Source organism: Callospermophilus lateralis, chromosome 12, assembly GCF_048772815.1.
Source record: "Callospermophilus lateralis isolate mCalLat2 chromosome 12, mCalLat2.hap1, whole genome shotgun sequence".
Taxonomy (NCBI): domain Eukaryota; kingdom Metazoa; phylum Chordata; class Mammalia; order Rodentia; family Sciuridae; genus Callospermophilus; species Callospermophilus lateralis.
The window spans coordinates 25765810-25791818 of NC_135316.1; the positions used below are offsets into that span (position 1 = coordinate 25765810).

General features: G+C 40.9%; 1 protein-coding gene across 1 annotated transcript in view; it reads right to left on the reverse strand.

Moving 5' to 3' along the window:
* LOC143411820 (dual specificity tyrosine-phosphorylation-regulated kinase 4-like) overlaps positions 1-26009 on the reverse strand; it is a 51162-nt gene that overhangs the window by 13762 nt on the left and 11391 nt on the right. The window contains exons 2-7 of the mRNA XM_077110704.1: positions 24872-24964; positions 20437-20466; positions 5455-5535; positions 4661-4776; positions 3805-3944; positions 1054-1217 (exon numbers count right to left, since the gene is read on the reverse strand). Of these exons, the coding sequence (XP_076966819.1) occupies positions 1054-1217; positions 3805-3944; positions 4661-4776; positions 5455-5535; positions 20437-20466; positions 24872-24964 (624 nt within the window). The remainder of the gene's footprint in view (positions 1-1053; positions 1218-3804; positions 3945-4660; positions 4777-5454; positions 5536-20436; positions 20467-24871; positions 24965-26009) is intronic.

The following is a 26009-nucleotide window of genomic DNA, read 5'->3' on the forward strand; positions in this document are numbered from 1 at the left end:
AAATGTTCATATTGAAGATTCTTAACCAAGGACCTATTAATGCCCCAAAGCTTTGCACGTGCACAGCTTAATGTTTCTGGGATGAAGATACTCAAAGGGATCTTTGACCTAAAATTGTTAAAAACCAGGGTTCCAGATGAAGAGTGAGTGATAAAATCACATCCTTGCTTCTTAGAAGTGTTACCTAAGGACCTGTGGTATAGGCTTCACCAAGATGCTTTTCAGAAATGCAAAATCTCAGGTCCCACCCCAGACCTGCTAAACACAAATCTGCACCTGAACAGGAACCCAAAGTGATTTGTGTGCACAGTCAAACTTGAGAAACATGATGTTAAGAAAATTTATCTCTTCTATGAAGCCCTCAAAGATTCATATCCTAAAACCAAGTTGTGATGGAATTTCCAGAAGTAGGAAAGTGGAGACAGCTCACAGCCAGGTGGATTAAGTGTCACTCATGCAGCAGACATCCTCAGAAGAGGGGGTCACTGTCCAGATTTCATCCCTAGGCTAGAAAGAGACATTACCCTGGGATCCCCAGAGCTACAGTCAGAAAAGGAGGAGTCTCTGCAATCAATTTTTGAAAAACACAATGAAGCAAAGCACTGTGCACGAGGGACACTACAGTGACAAAAACTATTCTTATCTGTGGAGGGAATGACATCTGCTATAAAACACAAAAGGAGCCATGAATGGGCTTGTGTGGAGGAGACAAAAAGGGAGATTGAGGGGCAAGTGCATCTTACTCCAGTCTGATCTTTTCCAAGGGGTCCAGGACAGTGCAAGAGAATAGCCTGTGAGAGTTCACTCAGGATGCAAACTTGTTATCCCAAATACCCTTGAAGAAAATCACCATTCTGTTAGAAGATTTTGCATACTAAATTTCATGTTTAAACAAGGTGTTTATTTGGTTTAGCACTCATTAGCATCTGTTGGAATGTCTAGTTCCTGTCATCTCAACACAAAACATTATAAAATATCCCCTTTTGCTTTCCTTTCCATACTCTCTATTGCACCCAAGCCACCTGAGGTCACCATGACCTCCTCCCTCATCACCTTCAGATAGGAGCCATGTTCATCATCAAAACTTGTCTTGCTGAATTTCTCTGGAGCCACATTGAGTTTCTCAGCATCAAGCCCCAGGAACCATAGCTCTGTGTAGCCCAGGATTTCACTTTGCTCATAAGGAGACAGCTTACTCTTAAAATTCTTTAGGGCTTCTATGTGAAAAAACAGGATAATTGTTAGTTAAGTTGAGGCAACAAGGGTATTACCGAAAGTGCAGATGATGTGATGTCTTTTCTAGTTCATGAGCCTTTTCCTCAAATAGGTGGTTTCTTAAAGATAATGCATGGAGAATATTCCCACGAGGAAATATAACAAGGATAAATGCCAAGGTTTTGGAACTATTTTAAAAAATTCAATATGACAACACAAACATAAGGGAAAAGAGAATTTAGTACCCCAAGAGCTATGGATTGCTGCAAAATATGAATTATTATTATTATAAATATTTAAAATAATAAGTCCAGAAGTAAAGCCTATAACAACAATAGTGTACCATTAAGGTGATATTTGTCCAAGTTCATGTGGAATCAGGTCAGACAAATAGTTTATTTTGAGAAGGTTTGAAAACTACAAGTTTTCTGGACCAGGCAGGTGACATAAAAGCAACTTTAAAAGTCCAGTGGTATAGTCCAAGGAGAAGGATAGCTGGGTCAAACTAACAGTGGTTCTAGTCCCAGATTTCCAAGGAATCTCCATACTGCTTTCTAAATTGGCTGTACCAATTTGCAGTCCCACCAGTAATGTATGAGTGTACCTTTTTTAAAAAACAGCATACTATAGGAACACAGCCACATCCATGTTTATAGCAGCACAATTCACAATAGCTAAACTGTGGAGTCAACCTAGATGCTCTTCAGTGGATGAATGGATAAAAAAATGTGGCATATATACACAATGGAATTTTACTCAGCAATAAAAGAGAATAAAATCATGGCATTTACAGATAAATGGATGGCGTTGGAGAAGATAATGCTAAGTGAAGTTAGCCAATCCCCAAAAAACAAATGCTGAATGTTTTCTCTGAAATAAGGAGGCTGACTCATAGTGGGGTAAGAAGGGGGAGCATGGGAGGATTAGATGAATTCTAGATAGGGGAGAGGGGTGGGAGGGAAAGGGAGAGGGCAGGGGATTAGCAAGGTGGTGGAACATGATGGACATCATTATCCGAAGTACATGTATGAAGACTCAAATTGGGTGTTAATATACTTTATATATAAACAGATATGAAAAATTGTGGTATATAAGAATTGTAATGCAAAAAAGTACATGTATAAAAGCATGAATTGGCATGAACATACTCTATATACAAAGATATGAAACATTGTGCTCTATATGTAATGCACTTCTCTATCATGTATTTAAAAAAAATAAAATCAATAAAACTAAAAAAAAAAAAGAAAAAAGAAAAAAAGTCCTGTGGTTACTCCCACTCCGGCCTGCAGGGGAGCCAGCTAATACTTCAAACCATAGAGGAAATGCTTGTTAGTGCCTCTCTAATTTACATGAGACAGATCACATGAGCGTTTGAATTAGGGCAAGGGGGGCCAGGTGGGGAGTGAGATTCACATTTGAATAAAATGAAGAGTACTCAGAGACAGGAAGCCAGGATCAAGGTAGGAGGCACCATGTTATTTGACAAACTGCTGAAAAGTTGAACTGTGAGGAGAAAGAAAGAAAAAAAGACATAGAGCACAAGGCCACTGTCTTCATATACCTGAAGAGCAGTCATGTCAAAGCTAAATAAGGCATGTTCCTTGCCCAAAGGACAGAATCAGGACCCAAGATAGAAGGAGGCAGATACCATCTCTGTAAAGGGAGAATGAACTCAGAACTGAAATCATCTCCTGGCAGGAGGGTCACTCCTCAGATCATTTAAAAAGGACAACAATTTCAACTTCAGCACTGTGGCAGAAGAGCTGTGAGCAGTGGACAGTGTTGGCATATGGTAAGTGCTAAGTGGACTTTGGTTCTCTTCCTTTGAATCCTAAGAGGTCATGAAATCTCTGAACTTCGTGAGGAGTGTAGCTCCTGCCAGAAGACTGTGTGTGATCTTTCAGATCTCACAATAGACAATTACCCGGCTTAATCTGGCAGGCTCCACAGGGGCAGCTGTCTTCCCACACCAGACTTGGTCCACAGCCTGAGCTTGTGGTCTCTGACCAGAGCTGCAGCTGAGAACAAAATTCTCCTGGCAGGCGACTGATTCTCTAAGGCATCTGAGCCTGTCTAACCCAGAAGCCCCCACTCAGAGCCCTCTATTGGAGACCCAGCAGAGGCCTGCCTCAAGCACCTCTACCAAGACCCCCTTGTCAAGAGAAAGGCAGAACTTTCAGGACACTTTACTTTCAGTATTCTGGACTTGTCCACTCCTAGCTCCTCCCTACTCACTTTCCTCTGTTCCTAAGTCCGTAAAATGACAGAGTCTTTTGTTGGGGCTCCCCAGGCAGTGAGACTGTGCCCTCTGTCTGCACTAATGCATCTGACCCTTACCTTGAATAGTTCCAAGGTAGGTAATAGACAGTGTGATGCTGGTACTTTCTCTTACCCAGCCTCTTGTTTATACTGTTTCAATAAGAGGGTAAAGGCTTAACTTCTTTCATTTTGATTTGTAGCTTTAGTTGACTACTCCAACATATGGCCACTAAGCCCTCTCCAGGTCAGCTCAGCTCTTAACACTGACCACCCCCCAACCACCGCCTATGCTGCTACTGCCCACCCCACCAGTGTCATACCTGCTGCCTGCTGCCGTCAGAGGCACCTTGTGCTTCTTTGGTGGTTTCTCTTCTACCTTGTGTTCATGAGTCTTCTTGCTAGGGTGGAAAGGTGCTTCTAAAGCCTTGTACTCAGAGGCCAGCTTACGACTGTGCGTTTGAATTTCCCGTCCAAGGAAAGAAATTGGTAATAAAGAACTACTTCAACTTCTTCTGGGGGACATAAACTATTCATATGCCCCAAAACACTCACATCCAGACAGGATTTGTCCTACCTTCCCAGGGAGAAAACAGTAGTTAAGAGACAGTAGGTTTTCTTCACCTTTCTCCCAAAGGAAGTATCTAATTCTCATCTCATGCCCCAGGAGACATGCACATTAGAGCATACAGTTGAGAACCCCAGGGGTTTGTCACTGTAGAAAGAGATGAAAACAGTTTTTATCATTGCTCTTGAGGAGGCCAGCTCCTAACTAGATAAAGTAACTTGCTTAAGGACATGTAAACTTGAATTTATATAACAACACCTCTTACGACTTTCCTACATAGTATCTTATTGGGTCCCTATAAAAAAATGGTAGATGACATGGAAGGAAAACAAGATTTTGTTTTCTTCTATCATTTATGCACCACAACTTTATTTTTCCTTTCCTCAATGAATCACCCCTGATGATTCCCTAAAGGCCCACTTTGTAGGTAAGAGAAAGCAAAATGCATATTTACCCAAGTTCATATTCAGTACAAAGAGTGAGAAAAGGACTTGAACCCAACTCTCTAGCTGCTACTCCTTTCCCCCACCTTTCTGGACTTTTCTAGATGCGGTTCTGAACTGAAGCTAGGTCTTTCACCTGTCTGCTCAGGAGCATGTCCACTCCCCTGTACTCACCTGGGACAGCACACCAGGCTTCAGCAGAATTTTGTTACTGATGTGTGGGAGGTTGATCACATTCTTCTTCTCCTTGGTATCCATAAAAGGGAGTGAAGTAATGTTGGTGTTTGTACCCTATAGAAGGAGAAATTGGATAAGGTATAGAAACCTCAGATAAGAAAATTCTCCAGAGGTCATTTCTTCTAGACTCCTCCCCACAACAAGGATGAGCCTAAACCCAGATTCTTGAAGGGAAAAAAAAAAAGAAGATTCGAGGGTGCAGAGTAATCTAGCACACAGGATCTGGGGTTGACTCCCCATTCCACCACTCACTAGCTGTAGACACTGAATGGGTCACATTGATTCTTTCTCTCAGCCTTAATTATTTCATCACTCTCAAAAATGGGACCTACCTCATAGCTTTTGTGAAACTATGTAGAGTATGCCATAAGTGATAGCCATTATTATTCTCATTCCAATATTTTACCTTCCAAACATGGGGAAGGCCTTTGTGCTATACAATGCAAATCTTTCTTGATGCAACAAAAACTCCCATTTCCTCTACGGCTACTTTATAGACTTGACCTTCTCACTTGGGTCACTGCCCTCCTACATTGATTGATTAACCGATTGGGAAAGAGATAATCTAACTATCAACAAATAGCCATGTTTAAAACTGTGTGGAGAGAAGCATGGTGATATGGATAGAGGGCTCTCATTGTCATGCTGAGTTGGCCAAAAGTGCCTGAAAAAGCTATTTCTTCCATCCACTGCCCTCGTCCTTTCCTAAAGTCACTAACCAACACTTCCTACCTTATGCAAAAGTCGGGTCATTTTGAGGTTCTTGATCTTGGAGGGTGGCTTCTGGACTTGAGCCAAAGGCTTATTTTCAACCTGAGTCAAGTAGAAGAAAAGTGTAATAAGGTCCCAAGCCACCTGGGCCTTTATTTCATTTTCTTACAATAAGCAAGGTATACTTGAAGCCAGCTTTCCTGATCCCAAGCTAGGAAGAGTTCAAAGAAGCTCAAAGAAGTACTCAATGCATGAAATGAATTACTACCCACAAATAATCTTTCCAGAAGTGCTAATGATGGATACCCTTGTCTTATGATTTTCACACCTTAAAAAATCAATATATGCTTTCTTCCAACACAGTCTTAACCAGCATCCTTGTAGATGGTAAGGAATAGAAGTGGAGCTAATGTTATCTTGCTCTTTAGGAAAGAAAATGCTCTTAGTCTTGCCCAGAACTCAAAATGCCCAAAGATGCCTTAGTGGAACCTGCCAGGACACAGGTGCCCAGCCTGAACACCAGTGCTCTCATCAGAAAGGCTTCACATCTAGAAAGGGGTGGAGAGGAAAAGACCACAATCTTAGAACATTTTTTTCCAAGGTAGTAAGCACACCACAGGGGTAGGTGACATAATTCTGTGCAGGATGCAGATAGACAATCACCTAATGGCTATGCATTTATTTTGCTATCCATTTGAAAAACTATAAGAAGCACTTTAAGCATGTGATTTTTGCAGTTGTTATTACTTAGGATGAAATTAAAATTCAAGTAAAAAAATAAAAGGGAGCATGAGATATGGCAAAAATTATGAAGGCAGCACTGAAATAACTAAAGTTTAGCAAACAGCCTTCAGTTTGAACACAAGTTCGTTCTTTGAAACGAAACTTAAAATTCTCTTTCTTCCAGACCTTCCCTAGAGACCTGAAGGAAGCACATCTAAAGCTGAGATACAGGGGGCCAGACCCTTTTAAATTGGCAACTGAGGTACAACATTTATTGTCCTTTAGCACAGCTGAGTCCTCCACAGAGCGGTACTGATGGGAGCATTTAGAATATTTGGTCTTGACCTCCTGGAATATGAAGGTAATCTGAGGGAGAGAAGATTTCACAGAGCACGGGCCATGGTCTCAGACCATGTTGGTTTATTTGCTAATGTGCACTACATGCAGATGTGGTTATCTATGAATAGACTGTGATGATATCTGAGGAAATATTGCAATTGTGAATCCAACTTCTCATTAAGTAGGTTTACGAATATTAAAACTCGGAGGTATCAGCAGTAACAACAAGCTGGCATTGAGGATGCAATGGAGAGACCAACAGATGAATGGAAAGTACATCAACAAAATACAGCCCAGACTAAATATCAGACAAAGGACATCAGTGAGTGTCAAGTGTCGATAGGAGGGGAAAGGGACTTCTGGAATGCACGGGGCTTGGTCTGGACTGAGAGGAAGGGAAGATGACATGCTCATTAGGATAAGCAACAGTATCCAGGCATGCTCCAGGGGTCTCCACTGCTCAGAAAGGATAAGCTGGAGCACAGGGTTGGCTGTGGGTTGCAGAAGCATTGAAAGCTAGGCTAAGAAACTTGGTCTTATCCTATGGGAAAATGTGAACCACTGAAGGTTTGTATGGTATGTGCAAAGCAAAGCCGTCCTTCAGAAAGATTCCTTCAGCAGCTGTGTGGCATGACAATACTCAAGGGCATGAACTTGGAAGTCACACTCTTTATCTGAATTTGGACGCGTGATTAACTTCTCCTCCTATTACTCGAGGATATTATCATTAACGAGCTCATAAGGTTGTTGTGAGGAAGAATGACTTAATGTGTGTACAACACTTCAACTAGTGCCTCAAATGTGAATGAGTGATAGAGTTCAATTTTCCTCATTTGCAAAATGCAGAAAGTGATCTGTGCTCATTTCCCATGAAATTGATGGAGGATGAACAAGATGGCTAAAGGAGCTATGATGCTTAACTTGACAAAAGAATAAAACAAAAGAGAAATTCTCATAGATTAACATTATGGCAACTGTCATATACATATATCGGAAATGAACAATTAAGAAGTAGACAGCAGCTGGGCGGGGTAGCAAATGCCTGTAATCCCAGGAGCTCAGGAGGCTGAGGCAGGAGAATCTCCAGTTCAAAACCAGCCTCAGCAATATCAAGGCACCAAGCAACTCAGTGAGACCCTGTCTCTAAATAAAATATAGAACAGAGCTGGGGATATGGCTCAGTGGCTGAGTGCCCCTGAGTTCAATCGCTGGTGCCCATCCTCCCAAAAAGTTGAAGGCAGATGGTAGAAACCAGGTTTCTCTTTGTTGGAATGGAAATTTATGGATCAGAAAAGTCTGATCAATATTACCATCATGTTATAATGGACTATAATTGTGGATATAGCTCATGTTTAGGTTAATATAGATACAGATGGCTACATGTAGAAATATTTATGTATATGTTTGCATGTGTGTGCACATGTCCAGGTGGCTTGGGATAAAGCCCTGTCAAGAAAAGTTTAAGAAAATGTCAGAGCCAAGAGGAGACTAAAGAGACATGTCAACTAAATGTAATACGGGATCCTGGAACAGACAAAGGACATTAGGTAGAAATTAAGGAAACCTGCATGAAGTATAGAGTTTGGTTAATTATGACATATCAATATTGGTTCATTATTTATAACAAATGCACTATGAGATATAAATAATAAAGAAAACTGGGTACATGGTGGGGAGTAGTGTGTGGAAACTTTTATCTCTCTCTCTTTTTTTTTTTGGTAACTCTAAGACTATTCTAAAAATTAGTCTTTTATTAACACAAAACTCCTATAGGAAGGGCAATGTCAGAAGGGCTGCCACTTATGATATAGTACAAAGTTCTTCTACGTGGTTCAAAGGACAGAATCAGGTCAAAGTTTGGGAATTATAGGGAAGTAAATGGAAATTTATGGATCAGAAAAGTCAAATCAATATTACCATCATGTTATAATGAACTATAGTTGGAGAAATGTCTGGTTCAATAAAATGAAGAATTTTATAAAATTTGGAGTTGCACATAAAAGGTAGGAGTCTCTCTGAAGCATTGACTTTCCCATCAGGTGGAATCCACCTGATGATCATCTGTGCAAAATGTGTGTGGAACGGGAGTCTGGGCAAGATGTAATCTACAAAGTCCTATCAGTTTGTAAGATTTATTCAAGTGACTTCCGGATGTGTGTCTTAAGAGCTTTCTTCGGTTTGGATTTTCAGTGTCCTCCAAAGGCCCATGTGTTGAAGGTTTAGTCTCTAGCCTAAGGCACTCCTGGTAGTTGGAACCTTTCAGAACCTGGCCTCCTTCTGTTTCTCTCTTTAATGTTCCAGCTGCCATGAGACGAGAAGCTTTGTTCTAACACATGCTCCCCACTATGATGTTCTGCCTTGCCAGAGGCCCAAAGCAAGAGGGACAAGCTACCATGGACTGAAATCCTCTAAAATTCTGAGGCCAAAATCAATCTTTTCCTCCTTATATGATTATTTCAGGTGTTTTGTCATAATAGCAGAAAGCTTGCCAACACAAACTTTATCTTTCCTCTCATAGAACCAAAGCTGCAATCTATTGAACAGAGCTGTGCTTCCCAACCTTTGTCACATCATGACACATACAGAAAAAAAATTTAATACTTGTAAAGCAACAAGGGTCAAGACAGGAGGCAACTCACAGCCAGGGGTTCCAGATGCCCCAGGTCTAACCAAGCCACCCCCAGGATGGGTGGCTTCTACATCTCTATACCCCATCTCCCATACTCAGATAACAATATGTTGTTGTGCAAGATTATGAGCTTGGTGACTCTGTTTCCTGCAGTTTCTCCAAGAGGCACACAGTGTCCCATCACAACACTACATTCTACCATGGCAGGAAGAAGAGGGTGTGACCTCCCATATCCATATTAAAATGCCACCTTTCTTTCAGACAGTGAATTTTGGTGTCACTGTCCTTTGGCCCTGCACTGATTTCTAAGTCAATGCAACAGGAGTCTCTTTAATAGTCTCTGTATCTACATTTGAACTCTCCTATGTAAAAAAGACTTTATTCACAGGGACACATGGCAAAGTTGGGGCTTCCAGTGCAGCCCATGAACTATGGCCTGATTCTGAGAAATAAGAAAGGGCACTAGGGAGCTGATAGAGCCTTTTCCACTTCTCTGTGTGCATCGCTGTTCTTAGAAGTTTCCAAAACAGCCAGAAATCAACTGTAAAGCTCCTTGATTTCCCAAACCTTTTATATAAATATGCACTGCTTTTATATTTTAAAAATCCTATTATTTAAAAACAAAAGGGCCAAATATGGTGGCGTAGGACTCTGGGAGGCTAAGGCAGGAGGATCCCAAGTTCAAAGCCAACCCCAGCAATACACCAAACCCTGTTTCAAAATAAAAATGACTGGGTCATGTGGCTCAGTGATAAAATTCCTCTGAGTTCAATACCCAGTACCGAAAAATAAAAATAAAAACAAAAGGTATTACAACAGGTAATTATCAAAGGTTCAAATCAATGATGGGGCAGGAGGTACTCTGAGCAACTGAGAGCCTAGATAGAGTGGATTAGATTTTAGAAGAGGACAGTGAGGAACCTGGGCGGGAGAACCTGGGAGGATAGAACAGGAGATGGTGGCTGGGGTTGTTAAGATTCTCCCCACTAGAGGCCCTCATTTAAATTTGAGGCCTCCTCTGTTGTTTCTATCTGTGCTTCCCATAGCCAGGTCATGGACCCACAGGGACTGGACAACACACGAAAATGCAAGTAATTGGCTGATCTGAACCTGGAGTTTCTTGACCTGACCCAGGGCCCCTCCTCGCCTCTCTCCTGTCTGTCTTCTGAGCTAGCTGGCTAGTTCTCACTAGGCCAGGCACTTAGGTTCCCATACTTATTTTGTTTTCTCAGACAAAACCTTAAACCGTGGCAGGTGGCAGATTCTATCTGCTGCTTTATAAAAGCCAGCTCACCTTTCTCAAATAGAAGCTGCGTTCAATTTAAAAGCTAATTAGGAGAAAGGTGGGAAATTGAAACCAGCTTCCCCCAGCCAACCCCTCACCTGTCATTTATGTAAAATAGCTGCAAAGTTGCCAAACTGATCTAGTTACCAGCTCCTGTGATCAGGAGTCCTTCTTCCTACCTCAAGGATTTTTCCAGCAAACACCTCCCTTCTACCTCTCTGAGCCAGAAGGATGCATGGAATCGCAGGGTTAGGATGAACCTTGGGGATGCATCCATTCTCAACATACTCACTGAGCTCGCTCATGTGCCAGTCAGTCACTAGGTTAAGCACAGAAATTACATGGACCTGACTCCCTAGTGGTGGAGACCAGAGGCTCCCAAAGTGAGTTCTATGCAGCCAGATTTGGGAAGCACATTCTAATGGAATCCCCTTTGTTTTCTGTTATGCCATTGATGTTTATGTAGCCTTTCTAATTATTTTTTAATTTTTTAAATTTATATATGACAGTAGAATGCATTATAATTCTTATTACACATATAGATCACAATTTTTCATATCTCTGGTTGTACACAAAGTATGTTCACACCAATTTGTGTCTTCATACATGTACTTTGGATAATATCCATCACATTCCACCATCATTTCTAACCCCATGCCCACTCCCTTGTCCTCCCACCCCTCTGCCCTATCTAGAGTTTGTCTATTCCTTTCATGTTCCCCCTCCCTACTCCACTATGAATCAGCCTCCTTATATCAGAGAAAACATTCAGTATTTGGTTTTTGGGGATTGGCTAACTTCACTTAGCATTATCTTCTCTAACTCCATCCATTTACCTACAAATGCCATGATTTTATTCTTTTTATTGCTGAGTTATATTCCAGTGTGTATATATGCCACATTTTATCCATTCATCTATTGAAGGGCATCTAGGTTGGTTCCACAGTTTAGGTATTGTGAATTGTTCTGCTATAAACATTACAGGCTGTGTCCCTGTAATATGCTGTTTTTAAGTCCTTTGGGTGTAGCCCGAGGAGAGGGATAGCAAGGTCAAATGGTGGTTCCATTCCTAATTTTCCAAGAAATCTCCATACTGTTTTCCATAATGGCTGCATCAATTTGCAGTCCCACCAGCAATGTGTGAGTGTACCTTTTCCCCCACATCCTCACCAACACTTATTGTTGTTTGTCTTCATAATAGCTGCCATTCTTTTTATGAATTATTTTTATCTCCTCCCACAAGATTCTATGGCAATGAACATTAGGCCCTACATGATGTGCCAATCCAGGAACATCAAAAGCAGTCAGTCCCTCTGGATGTCTCACATAGGGGTCCCCCAGGTGTCACCTTGTGTGTCAGTATCCATACCATCATGACAAAAGCCAGGATTGAGCTGAGGCCTCACCTCAGACCAATTTGGATTAGGTGAGCATCTCACAATGGGGGTAGGGTCTCAGCCACTGAGCCACATCCCAGCCCTATGTTGTATTTTATTTAGAGAGAAGATCTCACTGAGTCATTTTAGCACCTTGCCATTGCTGAGAATGGCTTTGAACTCACAATCCTATCTCAGCCTTCCCAGCCTCTGGGATTTCAGGAATGCTCCACGGTGCCTGTTGGGGTAGGATTTTTATGTGTCATTTTCCTTGCTTGGGAGGCAGGGTCTGCCGTAGACTGCCTCTTTGTAAGATATCACAGGGAAGGGCCTCCACAGCAAATCCACATTAATCAACATAAGCTGACTGCAATAATCATGAGCCTCTCCTTTGCAGGAACAAGCGTGAGAATGTTCTATCAAACTTGTAATTATCACTTATGATTCTCTTGCTATGACTAGAATAATCGTGTGAGAATAAAGATACCACTTTCAGACTTAGTATCCACCAGTGCCCTAGTTCCATGGTCTCCTTTCCTGCCCTTCCTCTATGCAGCTGCCAGAGTGGCCTTAGGAATAAATGTGAGCATTGGCCACGTTACTACCTCACCTACATTTCCCTGTGACTTCTCAGGGTGCAGAAGTCCTGAAACAAAATACTCCCAGCCTCATCCCTTGTCATGACCTCGCCCTACCCTTGCTGCAGTTTCCAAAAGTCATGCTGTTTCACATCTCAACACATTTGCGCCTGCTCCATTTCTACTGGGAATGGAGTAGAGCTTCCTCCACTTCATGCCACCTTCATTCACTTGGTGAATTTAGCCACACTTGAGCTCTTCTTCTCCTGGACTGTCAGACTCTTTACTAAAAGATCTGGGTCTCAGCTTAGGATCTCAAAGCCTAACACAGTATCTCATGCTTATAGGCACTTACATATTTCCTGAAGGAAAGAAAGAAGGGGAGAAGGAAAGAAAGAAGAGGAGGAGCCGGACATCCTAGTATTTGTCCTGAAAGACTTGAGACAACTCCAAGGAGTCTAGGAGTCAACGGAGCTTTGACTTCCACTCTCTCTGGTTGGTCACCCACTGTTTCCCAGTGTGGCTTCATTCATTCTCCTAGTGGCTTTCATTCCCACTAGAGCTCTCCTGCACCCTGGCACTTATTTTTGGAAGGAAAGCTTCCTAATTGCTTAATTCACACACAAGAATCCCATCTCAAACGCCACTAAGTTTTCAAAAAGAATGCCAAAAAAAGGAATTATCTGTCCAAATAAATGAATCTCTACTCAAGGATGATATTTTAGGTGCTGGGGAAGTAAAGAGATGGTTCATGAACCCAGCCAGGCAGGAGCACATTCCCATTATGGGTCACACTGACCTGATCATGTAACCTCCACATCAGGGTGAAGGAAAGAGGAACACAGAAAGGTGGAATCTCCAACTGCCTGTCCCACATCCATGTCCTCTTCCTGGGCATTCTGCTTTCCCCCTTCCCTGATTTGCATTCTCATTGCAGTAGGCCGGACCCCAACATGCACATGCTCCAGGTACAACCTGCCTCTTCACTTTGAAAGCTAAATATGACCAGATCTCATCCCCCATTTAGGGCTAGTTAGAGCAGAATTTCAAGATTCACTGCCTCATCTTATTACCTTAGACAGAGACCTGGATGTCCTCATCTGCAAAGTTCGGGGGAGAAAGCAGAGGAATACTTAGCAGGCATCAGGCCACTCTGGTCCCCTGTCCCTAGACCACCCAGCCTTTTCAGAAAGGCACACCTCCATCGAAGAATCCAACCTCAGTCGAAACTCACAAGCTATTTTTCTGGTTATTTTTTCAGTTGGCTCCTCCTTGTTTCTTCCTCCTCTTCATTTAAAAGAAAGAAAAAAAAATTCCCTAGTACCTGGTTGTGGCTAGATGGACAGATGAAGCTCAAGTTCAGTGATATCAACTCACAGCTTCCTCCTTACAGCTTCTGTAATCCTTTCCTAGAGGTCAGAACAAATGTATTCAAATGCATTGTTCAAAACAAATGTATCAACAGAGAGAGGCAGGTGATCAGGAGAGAAAACCTTTAGGGATTTTCTACAGAGCAAACAGGTTAGAGGATTAGCCCAGCAGACCTTGAAAAGACCTGGAAGAAGAAAATCTCCAGCCAAGGGATTTAACTGTTACCACCAACACAGACCTTCGGCAAATCATGGTTTCTCCCTTTCTGCTACTTCTAGCCAAGAGTCTACCCTTAAAGCCCCTTTGTGGTGCACAAGGAAGCACAGGATGCCTAGACAGGAAGGAGCTGCCTCCTGATTACACTCACAGCCAAGGCTGGACTCTGGAGACCCATTAGCACAGTGAACATGACTTGCCACTTGGGAGGACCAGGTTCTTATCTCACTGATGCCATATCCTCTGGGGGCCCACCTACCAGCCTCTGACCCTGGTAGAGATGGAAGGAGGAGACCCTAGCCATCCTTGAGTGATGGGCATGAGACAAGCCTGGAAATCCAGAAACCAGGAGTCATTTTCGAATGCACTTAGTGCAACCTGCTGATTCAGGAGTCCACTAATGGAACTTGAAAAACCATGATTCCGGTAGCAAACTTTTGGAATATATAATATGATGACCTCATTTTACAGATGGAGAAAAAGAGGCTAAAGTCAACCAAATGACTTGTCCAAGATAACACAACTAATGGTAGCAAACCTAAGTCTATGTACGGCCTAAGTCCTCAAGTGTCTTTTTACTGTGTCATACTGCCATCCAGTGATCTTTTCTGATCTCTTTTGTATTCTACCATGAAACATGGGGACAAGAGGTTGTAAACTACTTCCACTCCAAAGATCTCAAATTAAAATAAGTTCATGCTTTTATTCCAGTAGTACCTGAATGTAGAATACAACAGAAACACTTAGAAAGAAGCATTTTTCTACAAATTAGACACTAAATTTCCTATAATATAAAGTAGATTTGTGCATTATGCAGGCAGGTTAAAGAAGATGATTTCTGGGGCTGGGGATGTGGCTCAAGCGGTAGAGCGCTTGCCTAGCATGGGTGGGTCGCTGGGTTCCATCCCCAGCATCACATAAAATTAAAAAAAAATAAAATAAATAAAGATGTTGTATCCACCAAAAACTAAAAAATAAATATTAAAAAATTCTCTCTCTCTGGCTAAAAAAAAGAAGAAGACGAGGATGATTTCTGAGGCTGTCTCCATCCATTGAGATTTATTCCATCCTATGCAGGTGTTATTTTTTCTGCTCAAAGTGCACCTAGCTCACAGCTTCTTTGAGCAACTCCATTGTTTCTGGGCCGGTGATAAGGTAGAATATCATGGCTGGTGGGGAGGATGTGGCAGAGTAAAGCCACTTACTTCTTAGCAGCCAGGAAGGAGGGGGGGGGCGGACTGGGACAAGATATACTGGTAAAGGATATGCCCCAGTGACCCACCTCCTCCATCTAGGCTCCATCTCCCCAAGTCTCCACCACCTCCCAGCTGTGCCACCAGCTGGGGATCAAGCCTTCAACATGCAAACTTCTGGGGTGTGGGAGACCAATCTAGCACTGACTAGGTCTGACTCCCCTGCTGAGCGGTGTGGCATCCAGTCATGGTCACGCTGCTGGTTAGCCTGGGTCTTCTAGGGTTCTAGAGACTGTCTTCGTGCAGGGGCGTGTCTCTCCACATATCCAGGGAACCAATCACCTCACCTGTCCTTGTAACCCTGCCCCCCTTCACTTTTATTGGATAGGATTTCCTAAGAATTTAGATTTCCCTAATAAAAGAGTGCTTGCTCTCTCGCCAGCCTCTCCTGTAGTTCCTGGCTCTCCCATTCTGGAGCTTGGTTTAAAGGTAAATCGTGTGTCTGTGTTTTATTTCTAATGCCTTGGGAATTTCCCCTGAGTGACCTTGAGTTAGCGGGCTGTGCTGGATGCAGATGGCACTGGAGTACATTTCAGAATCAAACTACAACAATATTGAAAATCCAAAACATTGACAATACCAAATGCTGGCAAGAAGGTGTAAGAGCAATTCTCATTCACTGATGGTGGGATGGAAAAATGGTACAGTCATTTTGGAAGAGAGTCTGACAGTTTCTTACAAAGCCAAATATATCTCAGTACGTGATCCAGCAACCATGCTCCTTGATATTTGCCCAAATGAATTGAAAACTTGTTCACATAAAAACCTGCACTTGAATGTTCATAGTGACTTTATTCATAACTTCCCCCTAAATAGGAAGCAACCATAATATTCTTTAATAGGTAAATGGATAAACAGGTATACCAATGCAATGCTGTAATATTCACTGAAAAAAGGAGATGAGCTATCAAACCTCTAATCTACATATTGTGGGGTCGGGCTCCAAATTCCTTAATAGGACACCCATAGCACAAGAGTTAAAAACAAGAATTAACAAATCGGACTTACTCAAACTAAAAAGTTTTTTTTCAGCAAGAGAAACAATAAGAGAGGTAAATAGGGAGCCTACATTCTGGGAACAAATTTTTACTCCTCACACTTCAGATAGAGCCCTAATATCCAGAGTACACAAAGAACTCAAAAAAATAAACAATAAGATAACAAATAGCCCAATCAACAAATGGGCCAAGGACCTGAACAGACACTTCTCAGAGGAGGACATACAATCAATCAACAAACACATGAAAAAATGCTCACCATCTCTAGCAGTCAGAGAAATGCAAATCAAAACCACCCTAAGATACCATCTCACTCCAGTAAGATTGGCAGCCATTAGGAAGTCAAACAACAAGAAGTGCTGGCAAGGATGTGGGTAAAAGGGTACACTTGTACATTGCTGGTGGGACTGCAAATTGGTGCGGCCAATTTGGAAAGCAGTATGGAGATACCTCGGAAAGCTGGGAATGGAATCACCATTTGACCCAGCTATCCCCCTTCTCGGTCTATTCCCCAAAGACCTTAAAAGAGCGTATTATAGGGATACAGCTACATCAATGTTCATAGCAGCACAATTCACAATAGCTAGACTAGATGCCCTTCAATAGATGAATGGATAAAAAAAATGTGGCATTTATACACAATGGAGTATTACTCAGCACTAAAAAATGACAAAATCATGGCATTTGCAGGGAAATGGATGGCATTAGAGCAGATTATGCTAAGTGAAGCCAGCCAATTCCTAAAAAACAAATGCCAAATGTCTTCTTTGATATAAGGAGGGCAACCAAAGAACAGAACAGGGAGGAGGAGCATGAGAAGAAGATCACCATGAAATATGGACGAGAGGGGGGAGGGAAAGGGAGAGAGAAGGGAAATTGCATGAAAATGGAAGGAGACCCTCATTGTTATACAAAATTACATATAAGAGGAAGTGAGGGGAAAGGGAAAAAAACAAGAGAGAGAAATGAATTACAGTAGATGGGGTAGAGAGAGAAGATGGGATGAGAGGGGAGGGGAGGGGGATAGTAGAGGATAGGAAAGGCAGCAGAATACAACATACACTAGGTTGGCAGTATGTAAAAAAGTGGATGTGTAACCAATGTGATTCTGCAATCTGTAGACAGGGTAAAAATGGGAGTTCATAATCCACTTGAATCAAATGTATGAAATATGATATGTCAAGAGCTTTGTAATATTTTGAACAACTAATAATAAAAAAAATTAACGTGAAAAAAAAAAAGACATTGAGGAGCCTTACTGACATATTGCCAAATGAAAGAAGCCAATCTGAAAAGGTGCAGTACTGTATGATTTCAACTACAGAATATTCTGGAAAAGGCAAAATCACAGAGTTAGCAAAAAGAGAGATTGCTAGGGTTTTGGTGGGAGGTGGGGTCAGGATTGACTAGGTGGAGAATGTGGTATTTTTAGGTTAGTAAAATTATCCTGTATCATGCTGTGATGGTTTGTACCTAATAATATATATTTTTCAAAACCCATAGAATGTGCAACACAAAGGATGCAGCCAAAAGTAAATCATTGTTTTAGTCAGCTTTTTCACGGCTGTGACTAAAGGACCCGACCAGTACAATTATAGAGGAGGAAGAATTTATTTGAGGGCTCATGATTTCAGAAGTCTTAGTCCATAGAAGGCTGGCTCCATTTCTCTGGGCTTGAGGTGAGGCTGAACATCATGGCAGAGTGTGTGGCAGAGGGAAGCAGCTCACATCAAGGTGATCAAGAAGCACAGACTCCACTTCCATGTACAAATATATAAACCAAGGCCACACCCTAATTCCCCGCCTCCTTTAGCCTCACCCTCCCACTTCAGTTACCACCCAGTTAATCCCTATCAGCAGATTAAATCACTGATTGGGTGAAGAGTCTCACAACCCAATCACTTCTCCTTTGAGCCTTCTTGCACTGTCTCACACATGAGCTTTTGGGGAACACCTCACATCCAAATCATAACAATCATTATTAGTTAATAATGCATCAATATAGGTTAATAAGTTGTAACAACTTTCCAGTAATGCAAGATATTAATAATAAGATAAAATAAGGAAGGTGATGAAGTATCTGGGAACTCTCCTCCCTTCTATTCAATTTTTCTATAAATCCAAAACTACTCTAAAAAATTAAGAACACAAAAACTGACAAGCTAACAAACCAGATGAAGGTATTTGCAGCATATGATATTGGTAAGGATTAATAGACAGAATATATTAAATATTCTACAGATTAATAGGAAAAAGACAACACCATAGAAAAAATATTTACACAATAAAGACAAAAACAGGGAGTTTAAAGAAGAGGAAATATAAATGGCCTATTAATATATGAAAGGGGGTTTAGTCTGGTTAATAACAATCATCCAAATGCAAGTTAAGATACAATAAAAAATTGTTACTTACCTACAAAATTGGCAAGATAAAAAGTCACATAATGAAGAGTGATAAAATGAATGTGGAACAACTGAAACTTGTGTGCCCTGCTGGTGAGAAAGTGCACTGGTGCCAATGCTTTGGAAAATAGTTTGGCATTACCTGGTAAAGTCAAGCATTCACATATTCATTACCTAGCAAGTCCCTGCCTAGATAAATACCCAGAAATGGCTACCCATTTGCACTAGCAGACATGCACAAGAACGTTCACGGCAGAATTATTTTTAATAATAGAAACACAAGAAGAAACAGAATGTCCAATGACTGATGAGATAAGCATGCCCAAGCAATAGGGCAGAACAGTTAAACTGATAATCAGGTTCCCAAGAATAAAGGTGATATTTATTCACAATATCTAGGATTCAAAGCACAGGTAATGATCCATCTCAATAGAGCCCTGGACAATCCAAGGACAGCCACATGCAGTGGCAGGTAGGCTAGTGTAGGACTGAGCATGAAAATCACATAGCAGAACACTTAACAGTATGATTCCTGTATATAAAAAATGAGAACATGCAAAATTAACCAACATATACTGTGCAAGGCTTGGAAATATACACAGGAAAGCAGCTGTAAAATTCAAGATAGAGGTTAGCTCAGAGGGATCAGGATGAGATTCAATGGGGAAGAACACTCAGGGGACTTCTTCAACTCCATGTTAGGCACACACAAGGGTGTCCATGGTATTATTATTCTTTATAACTTACATATATTTCTTAAATGTCCTTTTATATATATTAATAGTGAGAAGCAATTTTTTAAAAGCATTCATGAATTACAAAAGAAAACCTGAATCCTGATTTCAGGTTTTATTACCAGGATGACTTTGAGATCTTGCTTTTCTCTGTAAAACGGGGGTGATAACTATCTCAAGATTTTTGAAAGGAGCAAATATACAAAACTAAACCCATATGGGTAGGGTGGGGATTTTCTTCTAGTATCTCCTTAAACACCTGTGTTGGACAGATACTCCATTTTTCACAGACTCTAGAGTGAAAAGTAGCTTTTTTTTTCTGATTCATTTTATCAGTCAGAAACTCCCTCCTAAGCCGCTCACTTAAGCATTCTTTCCACAATAAGAAATGCAATCTCATTTATACACAATGGAGTATTACTCTGCATTAAAAAATGACAAAATCATAGAATTTGGAGGGAAATGGATGGCATTAGAGCAGATTATGCTAAGTGAAGCTAGCCAATCCCTTAAAAACAAATGCCAAATGTCTTCTTTGATATAAGGAGAGTAACTAAGAACAGAGTAGGGACGAAGAGCATGAGAAGAAGATTAACATTAAACAGGGACGAGAGGTGGGAGGGAAAGGGAGAGAGAAGGGAAATTGCAAGGAAATGGAAGGAAACCCTCAGGGGTATACAAAATTACATACAAGAGGAAGTGAGGGGAAAGGGAAAAAAATATAAGGGGGAGAAATGAATTACAGTAGACGGGGTAGAGAGAGAAGAGGGGAGGGGAGGGGGGAGGGGGGATAGTAGAGGATAGGAAAGGCAGCAGAATACAACAGACACTAGTATGGCAATATGTAAATCAATGGATGTGTAACTGATGTGATTCTGCAATCTGTATACAGGGCAAAAATGGGAGTTCATATCCCACTTGAATCAAAGTGTGAAATATGATATATCAAGAACTATGTAATGTTTTGAACAACCAACAATAAAAATTAAAAAAATATATTTATAAAAAAAAAGAAATGCAATCTCCAATATTTGTTCTCTTCTCTCTCCAAATTAGAGCAGCAATGGGAATGCAAAACAAAGAAACTGGTACTTACCGCGTAGATCTCAGGAGGAAAAGTGGGATCCTGGGAGAGAATGGAAAAAAATTGCATAATTGTGCTCCTTCAAGGCTCCAAATCCATTCCAAATTACATTACATAATAGTATATGCCTAACTTTCATTGAGATGCCAACTCTAGATTGGTTGTAAGTGGTTATAGTTTAAATGGTTTGACGATTTAGTTTATGAGCATTACAAGTTCTTCTAGTCTGAACCTTTCATTTGCAATGAAAGGTGAATTCATTACCATAGATAATAGTGTGCTAGTGTGCCCCCCCCCCGCCCCGCAAAAAAAAAAAGACCTAAACATGTCTGGCAACTGGAATGTGTTCTTCAGTTTTGAGTGTAATTTCCATTCTTTCCTTAGTAATGCCAAATGGTTGGACTGGGTTTCTTTGTTTCATTTTGGTTCTGCTTTTTATAAAAGGACTGCTGATAAGAGACAGAAATGAGACAGAGGGAAGGACCCTCAGATACCTTCTTCTACTATGTGAGACTCATTTAGGAGCCTGTCTCATAAAACCCCGTTCTGTTAAATGGAGAGAGAAGGAAAAGTGAAAGCATATTCTAAAATCTGCCAGCCAGAGAGTTCAGGTTCTCTTAGCTCATTAATACCACTGCAGTCGGGGAATATAAGACTAATTATTCCAGTTTCACAAATGGTCAGGGACTTAATGACCTAATCGAGATCTCACAGCTAGAATTAAAATGAACATCTGTCCACACATGATAGAAAATAACTAACAAATGTCTATAATCCCTAGAAATTCTGATTTCAGTAGTCTTTAAAACTTGATTGGGAGATTCTAAATATATAATCAAGGTGGAAAAAAAAAAACACTGTCAATTGCAACCCTAACCACAAAGGAAAATGAGAGCTAGTCATTACCATTCTCAACATTTTCACCAAAATATCTGGCCTTCCTACGAAGAATCTCAATTTTAAGCCCCATAATAATTTGTTAACCTGTTTTCTTTTTGACTGTTATCTCCAACACCTAAAACAGTGTCTGAAACAAGTAGACACTAAGTATTTAAAGGGGCAAATAAATAAACACTCCTGGGTTTTATTCCAGAAGGACACTTCAAGTGCTAGTCTATGCCAGTACTATCCTAGTTATGGGGATTCAGTACTGATCCAGTCTAAGGATACGGAATGTTCCTTTTACAGCATGTGTTCCACCATAAATATAATGCAGGCTACCTAACACAACTTTTCTAATAGCCACGTTAAAAAGTAAAAAGAGACAGGTACAATTAACAATATATTTTACTTAACATATTCAGGATATAGTTTAATATGAATTGATCCAAAATTATTTTTACAAATTCCTTAAGGTATTAATTGATATGTTATAAAATTCACCCAATTCTTAAATAACATTTAATAAGTTATTTTACACTCATCCAAGTCTTTGAGATCTGCTGTATATTTCACATTCACAGAACATCTCCATCTGGACCCGCCACACACCAAGGGCTACATAGCCTCATATGGCCAGTGGATACCATGTTGGGCAGTCCTATTGTGGAGGGTGAGACAAGCAATAAACATGTAACTGAAAAGGGTAGGAAAGGAAAGCCTGTGTAAAGAAGTGAAGACAGCAATTGAATGATTTAAAGGATTTAAGAAAAATAAGAAATAAAGTAGGTACTTTAGTAGGTACCTGCACTCACAATGCAGAAAAGAGAAATTGTGTCTGTAGCACATTTCTGGATGTACTTTGTCACACCTATTTAATTGTCAGGGATGCTGAAGAGTCATATCCTAAATTAACAGCACTCTCTTCCCCATGGCCTTCTCCCAGGTTCTCCTCCTGGCATGACCCAACCTGATATTTGGAGTCCTGACAGCTCCTCAAATCCCCAAAATCAGCTGCAAGCCAATGTTGTTTTCTTTGAAGAGAGAAGCAGGAAAATCAGTGTCCTCCAGCTTACTAGCTGAGAGGCCCGAGGTCCAGAGGGAGTATCTGCTGCTTCTCCCAGAAGTTAGGATAAACTATAACACAGAGCATATCCTAAAGTGCATTGAGGACCACGGTGAGAGTTCTTTGATCCTCATCAGCTAAGCAGAAAAGATGGAGAATCTCTACCAGCGATGAAGCCAAAGGGAAGACGACTCTTTAGTGGTCATGTTACACATTTCAGTCAAACGAATGGGGGCACTATGAAACAAATCCCTTATAACTAGATGGAGGACTGCACCACTGTCTTCAGGACAAATGAAATCAATTTTTTTTAAATCCCTTGGCTAAATTATTACCAAGTTACATATTTAAAATATTTTAATCTGGGATGTAGCTCAGTGTACAGTAATCACCCAGAACAAGGTCCTGGGTTCAACCCCTAGCATAACAAAAAATAATTATAATTAAATATTGGATTAATAATATGATTTTTGTTTAAAATATATGCTATTAAATACTGAAAATGGAAATTATGGTTAATGTGCTTAAATATTCAAAATGCTTTTTTAACAGGTGGTTGGGGCAATTGATATGCTAAGATTCACAGCCCTTCATTTCCAGTGTTATCATAAGTGAAGGGATTATAATTCATATGATTCACTTTTATCCACCAATTAATGTCATATGTGTCCACTGAAACTTAGAATTTCACATGCAGAGGACAGTTATTGATGTGTTTGTACTTCCTTACTCAATCCTATTAAATTCAAAGGGATAACAAATCCGTTGGGGAATGCCAATTGATGGTGAAAAGATGATTATTTAAATCCCACCAGAATATTTAGCAATGTAAAGACCATAGTTACAAGTTTAAATACTAGTTAAAAATGATACTGGGAGCTAGGCATGGTGGCACATGCCTGTAATCCCAGTGGTTTAGGAGGCTGGGGCAGGAGGATCACAAGTTAAAAGCCAGCCTCAGCAATTTATTTAGTGAGGCCCTAAGCAATTTAATGAGAACTTGTCTCATAAACAAATAAAGGGCTGGGGGTGTGGTTCTGTGGTTGAGCCCTCCTGGGTTCAATCCTTAGTACCAAAAAGGGAAGAAAAAAAAAAGATACTATGAACTTGCTGATAGTTATTGTAAAATACAACATAAATGAGTTGATGTGCATGTGGTATTTTTATTTTTTATTCCTGTCATTATAGCTACAGAAAATTTGCTTTCCTTAAAATTAACTTAAATGCATAAAGAACTTTTTAGAACAACATTTAGCAGAGTTGGTACTACTAATCAGAGGCACAGAATAGAGTGGGTACATATATGGATTTGAATTCTGTCCTCCAGACTTAGTGATCTAGTTAACCTTGCTCAGTTTCCCCACCTGCAAAATTAGAATAAAAGCACCTGTCTCTAAGGGTTCATGCAAGAGTCATTTGACCACTCAATAAATGAGTTCAAGTAGATTTTAAGACAAAAGAAGAAGAAAATGAAAAAAAGAAAAACTGCAAGTTGCAAAACTCATGAAGATTTTGCTAAACTAAAATTATGACTTATTCATTCTGAGGTTGTAAAACTCTAAAATTTAATAGACTGTTGTATTTATTATATTATCATGTTTTGCTTTAGATTTACTGTGTCAAATATTTTAAGGTAATTTTCATCAAAAGAAATATGTTTTAGATACTAATAATATTTGTACCTACAAATTGCAAAATAAACTCTTGCTATTGCATGTGGTAAAGGCAGAGGTGGGGTGTAGAATGATGGATGGGCTTGGTGGTCCATTCTTGGGAGTTGTAATTCTGAGGCACAGAAAGCTATGACTAAATCAGGAACACTACCTGGAGAAAGTGATCTGGGGTTATAATTTCAAGGAGATGGTCTGTGATCTGTGAGAGGATCTAGGGAAGGCCCCAGTAGGCAGCTGAAGGCTGACTCTCCCAGTTAGTAAAGCAGGTTGGATGCTTTGGGCTAAAGTTTGCTGCAAAACATTCTGAACAAAGATCCTAGTCAAAAGGAGCTTTTTAATACCCTGAGGAATTCAGACTGAGTGAGATTAAAAAACACATATAATATAGACGTTGATCTCATAGACTGTAATCACACTCACTACATCATAGGGTCTTACCTTCAGAGCTCTGCCTTCAGTTAGTTGAGGCAGAGTAAAAAGAGATGGTCTCTGTGTTAGGGGAAACACATTTTCTGGAAATGTTCTTGAATACTTGTTCAGAATTATTGCAGGACATTGCTGGTATGGTTGCAGGTATGAGGAAGAGAATAAAAGGTACTGTGGATAAGTCACTAATCCAGAGGCTCCCAAATGCAAGCTGCCTGTTAGATGAAATCTTCCCTGTCTGGCTGCTTTTCCCTCCAAGCCCACCCAGACCTCCACCAATCAGCTGGGGCCTTCATATCTTCCCCTTATACTATCCTCAAAGGTGCTTGGGCATAACAACTGCCAGGTCCCAAGATTTCACAATGATATCTCTTGTCACTAGTTGAAATTCATGAATCCTTACCTTCACAGAGGTGAAATTTTGCTTCTTTTTTGCTTTCAAAATTGGGAAGGAAGTCAAACTCGGTTTCCTTGGCTTTTTATCATCCATCTGAGTCTTCCAGGAAGGAGAGCAGAAAAAATTAATTGGCAGTAGGAATAAAATATAAGTAATGGTCCACACACTCCAGAGAGAAGAAAGAAGGGTGGGCCTGAAGGAAAGAAGCGGGCAGACACAAAAGCAAGGGCAGACTGGACTCTCTGCTTTTCCTCCTGCCTCCCTTCTAGTGGTCTGATAGGGTTTGGAGGGCAGAGGGAGAGGCAGGAGCCAGGGAAGGAGGAGGAGTAAAGCACGTGGTTAGCAGTTTAAGACCCCCAGCAAACACCTTGTTCACTGGCGGGAACAAGTTGGGTAGGGGTGATTGGTCAGTACAAAAGGGGTATTCATTTGAACTGATTGGTTTAAGCCAAGAGGGATGTACATGCTGAACTACATGGTTTCCCAACATGTTATCAACCACCATAAACTACTGGGAGGGTCATCTGGCATCCCAGGTATTTCCCTGTCTCATGCTGATTGGTGGCTGCTAGGGGGCTGCTATGGATCCCCACCTAGCTTGACTGAGTCAGGGACACCGGGCGCAGCAGATCTCTCCTGTTATTTGTAGATAAAAAACCTAGCAGGGTGGGAATGTGCCTAGGAGTGTTCTGTGGGTTTTTCCAAGGACAAAGGTCATGTCCCTTCCTTGGACAGACTTTGCTGAGGTAGAGGCTGGTTTTTCAAGGTGGGGTGAGAAATGACAAGTTTTTAGCACTTTTCCCAGCACAGAAGTACTTAGCATGCATCTCTATTCACATTTCCCTTGGAAAGAAGATCTTGGAATTGTCTTCACTGATACTGAAGCCTCTGAAGACTGTCTTTGAAAGCTTCAAAGACTTCTCCCTGCTTCCTTCCCGTTGACCATGCTGGAGCTTCTGGCCATCATCATGGACCCCTTTTTCCAAATTCAATGGTCCTGACCTCAGCAGCAGCTATACAGTGCCACAGCTGAGTTTAGAGACAATGGTCAACCTTGTTCCAGTGAGCAGGGAGAGACGCATTTTGGGAAATCCTGGAACTTAAAGGATCTAGCGAAAGGGAGGTGGTGTTGAACTCCTTCCCC